At 41.0% G+C, this 14,374-nt stretch overlaps 1 protein-coding gene across 2 annotated transcripts in view; it reads right to left on the bottom strand.

Moving 5' to 3' along the window:
- The window catches only part of ABCD4 (ATP binding cassette subfamily D member 4), a 31,598-nt gene extending 21,042 nt beyond the window's left edge, over positions 1-10,556 (bottom strand). The window contains exons 1-2 of one of the 2 annotated variants that reach the window (XM_027844974.1): positions 10,510-10,556; positions 2,495-2,613 (exon numbers count right to left, since the gene is read on the bottom strand). In XM_027844974.1, the coding sequence (XP_027700775.1) occupies positions 2,495-2,613; positions 10,510-10,556 (166 nt within the window). Of the gene's footprint in view, positions 1-2,494; positions 2,614-3,128; positions 3,147-10,509 lie in introns of those variants that run through there. The other variant, XM_027844975.1, reaches the window with a different exon arrangement.
- Positions 10,557-14,374: the final 3,818 nt, after the last annotated feature.

Genomic DNA, 14,374 nt, shown 5'->3' with positions numbered 1-14,374 from the left:
GATAAAGTCAAAATGGATAAATTATTTAGACATCCTTTAGGATGATATTGTAAGTAAATTATGTGAGCCTAGAAAAATATATCTGTCAGATCTAGCTATAAGGGAAAAGTTTATTACTAAACAAAAGATAGAGGGGATTATGGGAAGTAAGACAGATAATTTTGATTACATGAAATTAAAAAGCTTTTGCACAAACAAAACTAATGCAGTCAAAATTAGAAGGAAAACAGAAAATGGGGAAAAATTTACAGCAAGTTTCTCTGATAAAGGCCTCATTTCTCAAATACACAGGGAAGTGAGCCAAATTTATAGAAATAAACGTCATTCCCCAGTTGATTAATGGCCAAAGGTCATGAATAGGCAGTTTTCAGAAGAAATCAAAGCTATCAACAGTTACATGAAAAAATGCTCTAAATCACTGCTGATTTAGAGAAATGCAAATTTAAAAATTCTGAAATACCATCTCACACCTATCAGATTGGCTAACATGACAGAAAAGAAAAATGTCAAATGCTGGAGGGAATGTGGAAAAATAGGGACAATAACGAATTACTGGTGGAGTTGCAAATCGGTCCAACCATTCTGGAAAACTATTTGGAACTATGACCAAAGGGCTATAAAACTTTGCACACTCTCTGACCCAGCAATGCCACTACTAAGTCTGTATCCCAAAGAGACCAAAGGAAAGGAAAAAGGACCTATCTGTACAAAAATATTTATAGCAGTTCTTTCTGTGGTGGTAAAGCAATTGAATTCGAGGAGATGCTCATCAATTGGGGAATGACTGAACAAACTGTGGCATTGTGATAGAATACTATTGTGCTATAAGAAATGATGACCAGTCCAAATGAAGACTGTAGTATATTATTTTTCATTTTCTTTCTTTTTTTGGGTTTGAGTTTTCTTCCACAAAATGGCTAATATGGAAATATGTTTTACACGATTGCACATGTATAACCTATACAGATTGCTTACCATCTCAGAGATGGGGATGGGAGGGAGGAAGGAAGGGAAAGAATTTGGATCACAAAATTTTTTTAAAATGTTAAAAACTGTTTTTACATGTAATTGGGGAAAAACATAAAATATTAAAAAAAAAAAAAATGATAAGCTGGATAGTTCCAGAAAAACCAGAGAAGCCTTATATGAATTCATACAAAGTGAAGTGAACACAACCAGGAGATCATCGTATACAGGGGCAGTGATCAACTGTGAAAGACTTAGCTACTCTGACCAAGACAATGATCCAAGACAATTCCAAAGGACCCATGATGAGAGATCCTATCCATCTCCAGAGAGAGAATTGACGAACTCTGAATGCAGATTGAAATGTATTTTTTTAACTTTTTTTTTATTGTTTTATTTTGTTTGTGTTTTCCTTTGCAACATGGCTAACATGGAAATAAATTTCACATGATTTCACATGTATAACTGAAATCAAAATTGCTTGCCATCTCAAAGTGGGTGGGGGGAGGAGGGAAAGAATTTGGAACTCAAAATTTTTTAAAATGTGTGTTAAAAATTTTTTAAATGCAATTGGGAAATGTTTAGCAAAATAATTGAAAGAAATGCTAAATTTCAGTTAAAGGTGAGTGAAAATACAAATGTAATTTTTCCCCCGTTCAATTTCACAATATCCACAGAAACCTTGGGGGTCCATGGACTCCGGGACAAAAAACCCTTGCCTTAGAGAGAAGGCACTATCTGCTCCTGGGATCTAACCCTTTAGCTGAGTCTTAAAACAAGCCAAGGATTCTAAGATTCTAATGTGAAGAGGGAGAATACCTCCAGATATGGGGAGAAGAGGGGAGATGATAGGGCACAAGCAACAAGATGAGAAATGGAGTTTTATATGAAGAATATACAGACCAGTATAGATAGACCACAGAGTGCATGAAGAAGAGTAATAGGTTAAAAAAGTAGAAAAATAAAATAAAGTAGAAAAATAGAAAGAGGTCAGCTTGTAAAGAGCTTTAATGCCAAGATGTGTCCCAAAAGTCTTAGTCCCAAAAGATTTTTTGTCCTCAGACACATGATATTCACTAACTGTGTGACCCTGGGCAAGTCACTTAAGCCCGATTGCCTTGCCAAAAAAAAAAAAAAAAAAAAAAAAAAAGATTTTTTTGGACACCCTGCATAAAGATAGCTAGGTGGTGCAGTGGATAGAGTGCCAGGCTTGGAGTCAGGAAGACTCATTTTTCTGAGTTCAAATATGGTCTCAGACACTTACTAGCTGTGTGACCCTGGACAAGTCCCTTAACATCTGTCTGCCTCAGTTTCTTCATCTGCAAAATGGGGATAATAATAGCACCCACCTCTCAGAGTTTTTGTGAGGATCAGATGAGATAAAATTTATAGTGTTGTACAAACCTTAAAGCACTATCAATACTAGTTATTATTATTATATCATTATTATTTGAATAAGAGAAGAAAGAAGTTCACAGAGACAGAGGGGCTCCAGGAAGCGCCTTGTCCTCTACACAAACTCACTTACCTAGCAGGGTGACACAGAGAAGGGTCAGGAACATCAAGACATTCTGTGATGAAAAACGGGGAAACAAGATGGACTGTATCTTTAGGAAGCGTCGGAGAAAATGTAGGTCCAGCCGGGGCCTGAAGTGAAGGAAGACGCAAAACTTAGGTTAGCAAGCTAGAGTGTCCTGCAGACTGGAAACCCCCCAGGGAGAAACTGGACAAAGTCAGTCTAAATTGTAATGTTCAGGACCCCATGCAGGGGATTACTGATGTTGATCAGGCTAGAATGAAAGAGAAAAGAAGGGGAAGTTATATAGAGCCTACTATGTGCCAGGCACTGTGTTAGGTGCTTTACAATTATTACATCATTTGATCCTTACAACAACCCTTCGAGGGAGGTGCTGCTATTATCCCCATTTCACAGATGAGGAAACCGAGGCAGGCAGAGGTTAGGTAACTAGCCAGTAAGCGTCTGAGGCCAGATTTGAACTTAATCTGTCCTGATTCTAGGCCCAGTACTCTCTCCACTGGGTTACCTAGCTACCTTTCTTCCTATGAAAGCTTAGGTCAGCAGCGCCTTTCGAGGCTTCTCCCAAGGACCTGCTCCAGGTATATAAAACACAACAAAGTAAGGACCATATAAAAATCTGTACCTACAGATTCTCCTCTATCAATTTTCAAGTAAAAAAAAACCAATTATTTATGGACAAAATCTGTGCCCTCTACCAAGGCAGACTGGCACCTGTTCTACAGTTTAAGAGGCTGAAAGATGCCTGGATTACTGAGAGACTGTCACCCACAGTCACACGGGCAGCATGCGTCAGAAGCAGGACCTGAGCCCAGGATTTCCTGACTTTGAGGCTGGTTCTTTACCTCCTACGTAATGCGGTTTCTCACAGCTGCCTTTAAAGTCACAAAAACTGTATTTTTCTGTTCTTAGCTCTTTTTCTTTTTTTAAAAATAACGTTCTTTTCTTCCCTCCTTGCTCCCTTCGTTCTGCATCAGTTCATGAGCTTCTCTGACTGTATTCATCAGACACGCCGTTTCTTACAGCACAGCAATATTCATCACATTAAGGTGCCACAGTCTGAGTTCCTTTTTACCTTCTTGTAATGATGCCCCTCCAAGGTCCCTTCAAGCTCTGAAATCTGTGATTGTGACCTAGAACAATTCTCTGCTGATTCAGCATCAGTGACTGTCAGTACCAAAGTCTGCAGCTGACCCCTGCCTTGTCTCTTTTTCTTAATTTTATTTTTTTTAAACATCGACAAATGTGGACATTTTGATACAAAAAGAATGAAAATCAGTGTTCAGCAGAGAGGAGAATAAGAACAGGAACCATAAGTCCTTCCTGGACCCAACTTGTGCATGAAATTGCGTTTCCTCCTTTGTTACTCATTGTCCACATTCCTTACCCACTTTCTTTGAAATCCAGAAAGAAGCTCTTTATGTTGCCAAGTGACCTTCATGACAGGATAGCCTTTGATATTAGGCCTTGATGAAAGCAGTGGAAATTGATCATCTGGCCCCTGGCTATCTTCCATGGGTCTAATTTTTTTTGTCCTGGGTCACAAATCACAAAAGTTAAAAAAAAAAAGCCAGAAAAACTGCTTTAAGAGGATGAGAGCTAAAGAATCTGGGAAGGGGTGATCTGAAGAAGCCCCGAGTTCAAGCCCAATGAAAAAAGCCTAAACACGCCTCCTGCAACCTCCTAGAGCCCAACTATAGTCTCCTAATCTCTTTCACTCCCAAATGCTCCTCATTCACCCCACTCCAACTCTTTCTTTCCATCCACTTCATATTCTACACAAGGACTGGCTGGGTGACCCAAGCATCTCTCTAAGCCTCTCAGACAACAGGTGTCAACTGACATCAAAAGAGGAAGTCTTCCTAACTAGGAGCTGGCTAAACTAATGAAATCACTGCATGAAGCAGATTCAGTCCTAGGTTGCATTCTCTGCTGATTCAGCATCCGCTGCTGGTAACAATCCTCTGCTGATTCAGCATCAGTGACTATCAGTACCAAAGTCTGCAGTTGACCTCTGCCCTCTCTTTTTTTCTTAATTTTATTTTTTTTAGACATCAACAAATGTGGACATTTTGATACAAAAAGAAGATTTTTTTTTAAAAAAAAGAGGGGGTTGTATATGAAACCCTGAATCTCTATCATACGTTCCCTTTTCCCTGGAGACATTTCTTCCTTCCACCAGAGTAGGTGCTGTGCTTCTCCCTCCAAATCTCAAAAGTTGTCACTTGGAAGGTTTAGGACGCATGCAGCTGGTGGAGAAGTGAATATAGGGCTGGGCCTAGAGTCAGGAAGACCTGAGTTCAAATCTGTCCTCAAGCAATTTACTGGCTGAGGGTCCCGGGACAAGTCATTTAACACCTGTTTGCCTCAGTTTCCTTTTCTGTAAAATGGGGATAATAACAGTACCTATCTCCCAAGGTGGTTGTGAGGCTCAAATGAGAAAATATTTGCTGTTGGAGAAGATGTGGGAAAACTGAAACACTAATGCATTGCTGGTGGAGTTGTGAAATGATCCAACCATTATGGAGAGCAATTTGGAACTATGCCCAAAGGGCTATCAAAATGTACATAGCCTTTGACCCAGCAATACTGCTTCTAGGGCTGTATCCCAAAGAGATCATACAAATGGGAAAAGGACCCACATGTACAAAAATATTTATAGCAGCTCTTTTTGTGGTGGCAAAGAATTGGAAATTGAGGGGATGCCCATCAATTGGGGAATGGCTGAACAAGTTGTGGTATATGAATGTGATGGAATGCTACTGTGCTATAAGAAATGATGAACAGGCTGACTTCACAAAAACCTGGAAAGACTTGTATGTTCTGATGCTGAGTGAAGTGAGCAAAACCAGGAGAATGTTGTACACAGTAACAGCCACATTGTACAATGACTAATATTGATAAACTTAACCCTTCTCAACAATACAAGGATCTAAGACATCTCCAAAGGCCTCGTGATGGAAAATGCTATCCACAACCAAAGAAAGAACTATGGAGTTTGAATGCAGATCAAAGCATACTATTTGCTATTTTTTTCTCTCTTCTGTTGAGTTTTGTTTCCTCTTTCTGGTGGTTCCTCCTATTGGTTCTAATTCGTATTTACAACATCAATAATGTGAAAATATGTTTAATAGGAAAGTATATGTATAACCTATATCAGATTGTGTGCTGTCTTGGGGAGGGTGATGGGGAGGAAGGGGGAGAAAAATTTTAAACTCAAAAGCACACAGAAGTGATTGTTGATAAATCAAAATAAATTAATAAAACAAAACAAAACAAAACAAAAAGAAAATATTTGCAAAGCACTTAGCACAGTGCCTGATACACAGCAGGTACTATATAAATGCTAGCTATTATTACTGTGTGCTCTGCTATTCTATGGCCCAAATCTCTCCTTCCTTTCAAAAGCATTCGGGGGTTTAGGAAGCAGAGACCAGACACGGCAAACAGGTGGGTCCCTGCTTTGCTAACTATCTAACTGGCCTTGGTCCATTCCTGCCTTCCCCTTGTTTGTTCTCGTTTATATTATGTTATATTATATACTATATTTATACTTATATCTCCAGTTTAGAGTTGGGGAAGGCAGAGTAAGGATTAACAGAGACAACCAAAACTCCCAAGTAATCCATTTTAGTCAACACTTTCAACCTGACAAGTCCTTGGTACACCCTGAAAATCATCATTCTCAAACTCGCTGGTGACAGTCCAGGTTATCTGACTATCCCTTCCAAGTCGCAAACTGGAGTTCTCAGTCCCAGGAGGAGACAGGGGGCTGCTCTTGTTTTTTAGAGGCATTAATTGCCGATCTAGTTTGAGGGCTCCAGTTTGGTACGGTACAAGTCGGTACAATGCTGAATCTGGTGGCAGAGAAAGAAAGAGAAAAGAAGGAAGGAAGGAAGGAAGGAAGGAAGGAAGGAAAGAAGGAAGGAAGGAAGGAAGAAAAGAAAGAAAGAAAGAAAGGAAGGAAGGAAGGAAGGAAGGAGGAAAGGAAGAAGAAAGGAAGAAAGAAAAGGGAAAGAATGAGAGGAAAAAAGAAAGGAAGAAAGGAAAGAAGAGGGAGAGAGGGAGGTAGGAAGAAAGAAAAGGAGAAAGGAAGAATGAAAGAGAGGGAGGGAGAAAAATTAGAGAGAATGGAAAGGAAAAGGAAGAGGGAGAGAGGGAGGGAGGGAAGAAAGGAAGGAAGGAAAGAATAAGAGAGGAAGGGAGGAAAGGAAGAGAGAGGGAGGGAGGGAAGGAAGGAGGAAGAAAGGAAGCGAGGAGAGAGAGAAACAGAGAGAGAAAGAGAGTGTGTGTGTAAGAGAGAGAGAGAACAGTTATTAAATGCTTATTTGCCGCAAAGCACTGTGATGTTTATAAGGTTTTTTTATGCTCTATGGGGAGGTGAAGGATGTGCAACATTTGGGAGATGATCACTACAGATGCAGTAGTACCCAGGGGGCTCCAGTGGCCTGGGTTGATCCTTTATGGGGAAATAATGGGAGAATACAGACAAGAATAATAACAGGAATCATATTAATAAGGAGAGGAAGACAGGTATAGTGGATAAGGAGCTGACCTTAGGGTAAGGAACACCTGGGCTGGATTATATGCACTCAGAGGTTCCTTCCAGATCTATGGTCCTGCCTCTGAGACTTATTGGTGCTATGATTGAGGGCAATTTGTTTAACCTCTCAGGGTCCCAGGAAGCTAAAACTATAAACCAAAAATTATAAAGTACTACAAATTATTAATCTGCATTGGTAGAAGGAGTTTCCTCATCAAGTTCCTTACACCAATTAAAAATATACATACATATATACACATATATTCATAACAGCTGGCATTAATGTGTCTTTTTAAAGTTTGCAAAGCATTTTACACACATTTCATTTGATCCTCACAACACACCTGTGAGCTAGGTGATACAGGTATTCTCATCCCCATTTTACAAAGGAAGAAACAAATTCAAAAAGTTCCCTGCTTTGCCCATGGTCACATTTCTGGTGACAGAGAAAGAATTTGAAAACAGATCTTCCTGATTCCAAGTTCATGAGAAGGCATAGATGGTATGGAATCCATACCAGCGGAGGGAGTATACATAGATGTTATAATAAATCCACTGAAGTGAAATCATTTTGGGGCCTGTAAAAGGAATTTCTGTATATAGGGGCAGCTAGATGGTGCAGAGGATAGAGTGCCAGGCCTGCAGGAAGGAACTCAGAAAGACTCGAGTTCAAATGTGACCTTAGTCGCTTACCAGCTCTGTAACTCTGGGCAAGTCACTTAATTTCTTTCTGCCTCAGTTTCCTTAACTGTAAAATGGGGATAATAGCACCTTGCTGGGTTATTGTGAGGATCAACTGAGTTAATACTGTTCTAGTGCCTGGCACACAGTAGGCATTATATAAAGGCTTATTCCCTTCCTTCCCTTCCCTAGAAGAATATAAATTCCTTGAGGGCAGGAACTGTTTCATTTTGGGCTATCCAGTGCATGAAGGTACATAGTAGGTTCATAAAAAATGTGGGCTGAATTGAATTTTAGGGTTTAAAAATCTGCTTCAGGACATACATAAACATTGTACTTGATATAACAAAATACTGATTACTCCTATGAACTCATGACTTATATTATACCTCTGGTACATATGATAATAATAAGAAGTTATTTGACTATTTGGTGTCACAGGTCAAATAAGTAACGTATCTAAGGCTCCAAGTCTAGAGCTCGTCTCACTACATACCAGGCTGCTTCTAATCATACATTGCCTTGTGACATTCCTTATCTTAAGGAATTTTTTTGTGTGTCTACACATTCCCAAAAAACTACACCATAAGCTATCTGATGGCGGGGCTTGACAGATCTCATGCATCAGGATTCCAAGGGTATTTCGATATCTGCTCTGTCCTGGCTGAGAGAGCCTTCCCCCAGATCCCTTCCTTTCCAATTCTTATTCTAGCATAGGGAACAATGATAATTGAAAGGGGTTAACTAGACCAGGGGTGGGTAACCTACGGCCTTGAGGCCACATGTGGCCTTCTAGATCCTTAATGTGGCCTTTTGACAGAATCCAAATAATGAGGCCACAGGTTCCCCACCCCTGAGTTAGACAATCTACTACCCTAAACTTGTGGGGTTATTGTGAGGATCAACTGAGTTAATATTGTTCTAGTGCCTGGTACACAGTAGGCATTACATAAAGGCTTATTCCCTTCCTCCCCTTCCCTAGTAGAATATAAGTTCCTTGAAGGCAGAAACTGTTTCATTTTGGGCTTTGTATATCCAGTGCATGAAGGTACACATAATAAATGGGTACCCTACTAGCACTCACAGTTCCTGAATCAGACTAGAATCTGATCTAGGATCTGACTAGTGATTGCTTACATCTTAACCTCAGATCTGAGGACTTTAAACTATTTAGGGGCAGCTAGGTGGCACAGTGGATAGAGCCCCGGCCTTGGAGTCAGGAGGACCTGAGTTCAAATCCGGCCTCAGACACCTGACACTTATTAGCTGTGTGACTCTGGGCAAGTCACTTAACCCCAACTGCCTCAGCAAAAAAAGCCAAACAACAAAAAAAACCTATTTTAATACATGTATTTCAACATAATGATTTCCTTTCTAATCTTATGTAATTTTGTCATTTTAATTTATGCATTTAAACACATTATTCTGAGGTAGCTAGGAGCAATGAATAGAGCACTGGGCCTGGAGTCAGGAAGACCTGAGTCCAAATCCAAACTCAGATACTTATTAGCTATGTGATCCTGGGCAAGTCACTTAACCCCAATCATCTCCAAAAACAAATTCAAACAACCCCTCCCCCCCCCCCCCGCCAAAAATATTACTCTGAGAAGGGGCACTAATAGACTTCAATATACTGCCCAAGAGGTGCTAGGGCATAAAAAATGTCAAGAACCCCTGACCTAGATCAAAACTCCCCTTCCCTGGTCGCTGTTCTCCTAAGTATGGGGTACTCCTTTATTAAAAAGTTAGCTCCTCAAGGACTGATTTATTTTCCCTGGGCCCTAAGAGTGCCTGGCAGATCGTTGGCACTCTGTGAATGGATAAGCTTTTGCACAGCCCAAGCGGTGTTAAATAAAGATATCTAAGATTCCCCTTCAACGAACCCAAATTTTTTCTCAGTTCTCTCCTATTACGCCAGTCACAAGAAGGCAATCTCATGTCATGGAATTTATTTTTGAATGATGATAATAATTTAAGGAAGATCCTGGAGTCAGGGGACACTGTCCAATCTCCTTTTTACTCCTTTATCTATAGGACCTTATAAGGATCAAAATTTTTCAGATGATAGATGACCCTGGGGTACTTAAGGATTTTCATAACTTTTAATAAGCTCATTAAAGTAATTAAGAGGTGTTTTTTTTTTTAAATTTAAGCAAAGGTTTTTTTTTTTTTTTTAAAGCAATGCTCAGTTAATCCTGAACACTATGCCTGGAGCATTCTTCGATGTTTTGCTGGAAGTTGACCTCCGTCTAAGAACATTGGAAAGAATACTGCTTGCACTTGGGTTCAAGTGTCAGCTCTGCACTTTTAACCACTGTATGGGTAACTGGATGGTGCAGTGGGCAGAGTGTTGGACTTTGAGTCAGGGGCTACTGAGTTCGAATTCTACCTCGGACACTTCCTAGCTGTGTGACCCTGGCAGCCATCTATTTAACCTCTCTGTGCGTCAGTGTCCCCATCCATAAAATGGGGACAACAATAGCGCCTCCCTCCCGGGGATGTTTCCAGGATCAAAAGAGATCACTGTATAGGGCTGGACTCACTGATAGGGAAGTGTTATTATGTATGACCTTGGTTAAGTTCCCCAACTCCCCGAGCCTCAGTTTCCTCATCTGTAAAATGAAGGGCCTGAGGTCTCTTCAGCTGCCGGGGTCTCCCGGGCTTCCATCTCTCCCCCATTTAGCAGAGCCCTTCTCACTTCCAACCCCCCCGCACCCCGGAGCCGCCCCTCCTCCGTGCCCCGCACTCCCCGATGCCCCCGAGGGGAGGGGGCTTAGCTCACCGTGCGGCCGGGCCGGCGTTGCCCCGCACTGCCCCCGGGGGCGTCATGAAGCCAGCGTAGCGGCGGAGCGCCCGTTCCTCCTGGGACAGAGTCCCGGCCTCCTCTCGGAGCACGCGCAACCAGCTCCCGGGACAGGGCGGGAAGGGGGAGGGGAGAGGAGAGGAGCCGGGCACAGGGAAGGGACTGGCAGGGCGGGGGCGGGGCCTGGGGCGGGGCTAGGCTGGGAGGCGGGGCCTGGGCGTGACCATAGAGAAGGCGCGGCGGGCTAGAGAGGAAGGTCCTCGGGTCATAGAGATGCTGTTGTAGGGAATGAGAAATCCTTGTGGGAGCAAGTGAGCTGGCGAGCCCGGTAGAGGCAAGAAAAATAAAGTGGGGAAGAAAAGCTTCAGCCTGCGCCCAAAGTTCATCAGTTCTCTCTCTGAAAGTGGAGAACGTTTTTTATGTGATGAGATTTAAAACAAAAACAAGGAGAAAGGGTGTGTGTGTGTGATAAGATCTAAAACATGAAAAACGAGGACAGGATATATGTGTGATGAAATTTATTTTTATTTTTTAATTTTTTTATTTTTCAAATTCATTTTTAAATTTTGAGTTCCAAAGTCCCCCTTTCCAGATCCTCCCTTATCCATTGAGAAGACAAGCATTATGATACTCATTATATATTTGAAGTCACTCAAAACATTTTCCATTAAAAAATTTCCGTATTAGCTTTGCCGAGGCAAGGCGGGGAGGGAGCAAGAAAAAAAAGAAAATGGGGGAAAAATGCTTCAATTTGCATTCAGAGTTCATCAATTCTCTCTCTGAAGGTTGATAACATTTTTAATGTGATAAGATTTAAAACACCAATAAATAAATAAATAAATAAATAAAGGACAAGCTAAGACTCTAAGACCCCTTAATAAGAGGATTTGTTCTGTGAAGTTTGGATTCAGTCAAAGGGCTGCACTTGAGGACCTAGAGGGCCACATGTGGCCTCAAGGCCGAAGGTTCCCCACCCCAACTGTTAAGGTGTCCTATGGCTTGACAAGTTTCCTCTAGATGGCCGTGATTGCATTCCTGCTTCTCCTGCTCCTTCTCCTCACAAAAGGCAAGGCTGAGGAGGGCAGAAAGGCAGAGATGAAGCACTCTGCAAGCCAAGCATGCCTACCTAGGTGTCTTGATGAGACGGAGAAGGGGCTATAGGGGTGGAGGAGGGGGGAGAACCTGTGGCCTCAAGGCCACATGTGGCCCTCAAGGCTCTTGGGTGTGACCTTTTGATTGAGTCCAAGTTTTAAAGGACAAGTCCTTTTATTAAGGGGATTTGTTCTGTGAAGTTTGGAGTCAGTCATAGGGCAACACTTGAGGATCTAGAGGGCCACATGTGGCCTCTAGGCCACAGGTTCCCCTTGCCAGGTAGGTGTTTTTCCTTCCAGGGCCTCAGAATTCCACATACACTCCCAATTTTTCTCCCTCTTTAAACTTATCTTTCCCTACCTTCTGTAATGGATCTCCTTGCCCCCTTCCCTTGTCCTGAAGGTGGGTGTTGCCCAAAGGGTCTATGCTCTACCCTTACCTGTTCTCTCATTCCCCCTTTCCCTTTTCTTTCCTCTCCTCTTAAGAGTCATCTTGACTCTTGTCTTGCCATTGGAGTCCAATGACTCTGGAGGAGAGAGTGAGGCTCATGACTTTGTGTAGCTCTGCCTCACTTAAATCCAATTCACAAGCAAGTCAAGACATCAACCTCATTATGCCATTGGTCCTCTTCCAGAAAAGGGATGAACAACAACAACCCCTTTTTCCAGTCCCCAAGGGAGATAATGTACCCAGTTTTGAAACTCCTGCTCAGGGCCTGGGATGCCTTGATTAGTGTGTGACTGAACAGCAATCTTTTTTTTTCCTGATTTTTAAAAATTAATTTATTAATAATTAATTTTATTAATTTGTTTTTGGTTTTCAACAATCACTTCCATATGCTTTTGAGTTTTAAATTTTTCTCCCCCTCCTTTCCCACCTCCTTCCCTAAGATGGCGTGTAATCTGATACAGGCTATACATATACATTCCTGTTAAACATATTTTCACATTAGTCATGTTGCAAGGAAGAATTGGAACCAATAGGAAGAACCACAAGAAACAGGAAACAAAACAAAACAGAAGAGAAATAAAGAGCAAATAGTATGCTTCGAATAGCATTCAGACTCTATAGTTCTTTCTCTGGATATGGATAATATTTTCCATCATGAGACTTTTGGAGATATCTTAGATCCTTGCATTGCTGAGAAGATCCAAGTCTATCAAAGTTCGCCATCGCACAGTGTGGCTGTTACTGTGTACAACATTCTCTTGGTTCTGCTCACTTCACTCAGCATCAGTCCATACAAGTCTTTCCAGGTTTTTCTGAAGCCCACTTGCTCATCATTTCTTATAGCACAATAGTATTCCATTACGTTCATATACCACAACTTATTCACCCATTCCCCAATTGATGGGCATCCCTTCAATTTCCAATTCTTTACCACCAAAGAAAGAGCTGCTATAAATATTTTTGTACATGTGGGTCCTTTTCCCATTTGTATGATCTCTTTGGGATACAGCCCTAGAAGTGCTATTGCTGGGTCAAAGGGTATGCACATTTTCATAGCTGTTTAGGCATAGTTCCAAATTGCTCTCCAAAATGTTTGGATCAGTTCAATATCAACAATGCATTAGTTGAACAGCAATCTTAACTAGTCTACTATATCTAGCCCCATTAATTCAATTAGTTGACATGCATTTATTAAGTACTTACTATGTGCCAAGCCCTGTGAACATTCATAGAATCAGATTTAGAACTGAAAGGGACCTAGAGATCATCAATTACAATTTATCTTAGAAATAAGGAAACAAACACTTGGGGAGATTGAGTAACTAGGTAGTAAATTATAGAATCAGAATTTGAACCTGGGTCCTCTAATTCCAAATCCTTGTTGCTGAAAGATGCTGCCTCTGTGGCAGTGTTTTCATTGTTGCTAACAAACAAAGCAAGAGATTTAGAAGACAAAAAAGATTTGGAAAGTGAACAGCTGGTTAGGAAAATGGCATCTAAGAATGGATTTAGATTTTTTTTTTTTGGACAGAGTTTAAAATATAGGGATGATGGGCTATAGGTTAGGGATAGAATAATTTTTTTAAAAAATAATTGTATTTTGGGCAAGCCACTTAACCCTAATTGCCTCCCAAAAAAGTATGTTTGGGTGGGGGCATTATCTCCATTTTACAGATAAGAAAACTAAAGCCCAAAAAGATCGAGATCTGTCTAGGTTCACATAACTACTATGTGGGAAAGCTAAGGGAATATCTGGGAAAGGATAGATAAACTGAATACATAGCTTCAGTGTCAATGATATTTAGTAACGAATTAAATATGATTGCTTGCCTTCTCAATGGATAAGGAGGGCCTGGAGGAAGGGATAGAATTTAGAACACAAATATTTTTAAAAATAAATGTTAAAGGGTCAGCTAGTGGCTTAGTGGATAGAGTATCAGTCCTGGAATCCGGAAGACCTGGGTTCAAATCCAGCCTCAGACACTTACTAGCTGTGTGACCCTGGGCAAGTCACCTAACCCTCACTGCCTCCACAAACAAAAAAGTTTAAAATAAGTAAATAAATTTTTTAAAGATTAAAAAATAACTAATTAGATATGAAAAGTGAGAAAGAAGAAGTAGAACATAACCAAGGTCTCATAGCAGTATGAATGATGATATTAATACCACTGACAGTAGTAGAGACCAGGTAATTCTTAAATTGTCATCTTCACTTCTGACCACTGTCTTCTTGCTCCCATCCCTTTTTACTCTGGTCTTGCATCTCCAACTATCTCTAGTACTTCTCTACTTGATTATCCCT

The sequence above is a fragment of the Vombatus ursinus genome, unplaced genomic scaffold (genome assembly GCF_900497805.2).
Source record: "Vombatus ursinus unplaced genomic scaffold, bare-nosed wombat genome assembly UNPS02014945.1, whole genome shotgun sequence".
Lineage (NCBI taxonomy): Eukaryota > Metazoa > Chordata > Mammalia > Diprotodontia > Vombatidae > Vombatus > Vombatus ursinus.
The sequence above is the reverse complement of the archived record's forward strand: the minus strand, read 5'-3'. Positions and strand labels throughout refer to the sequence as shown.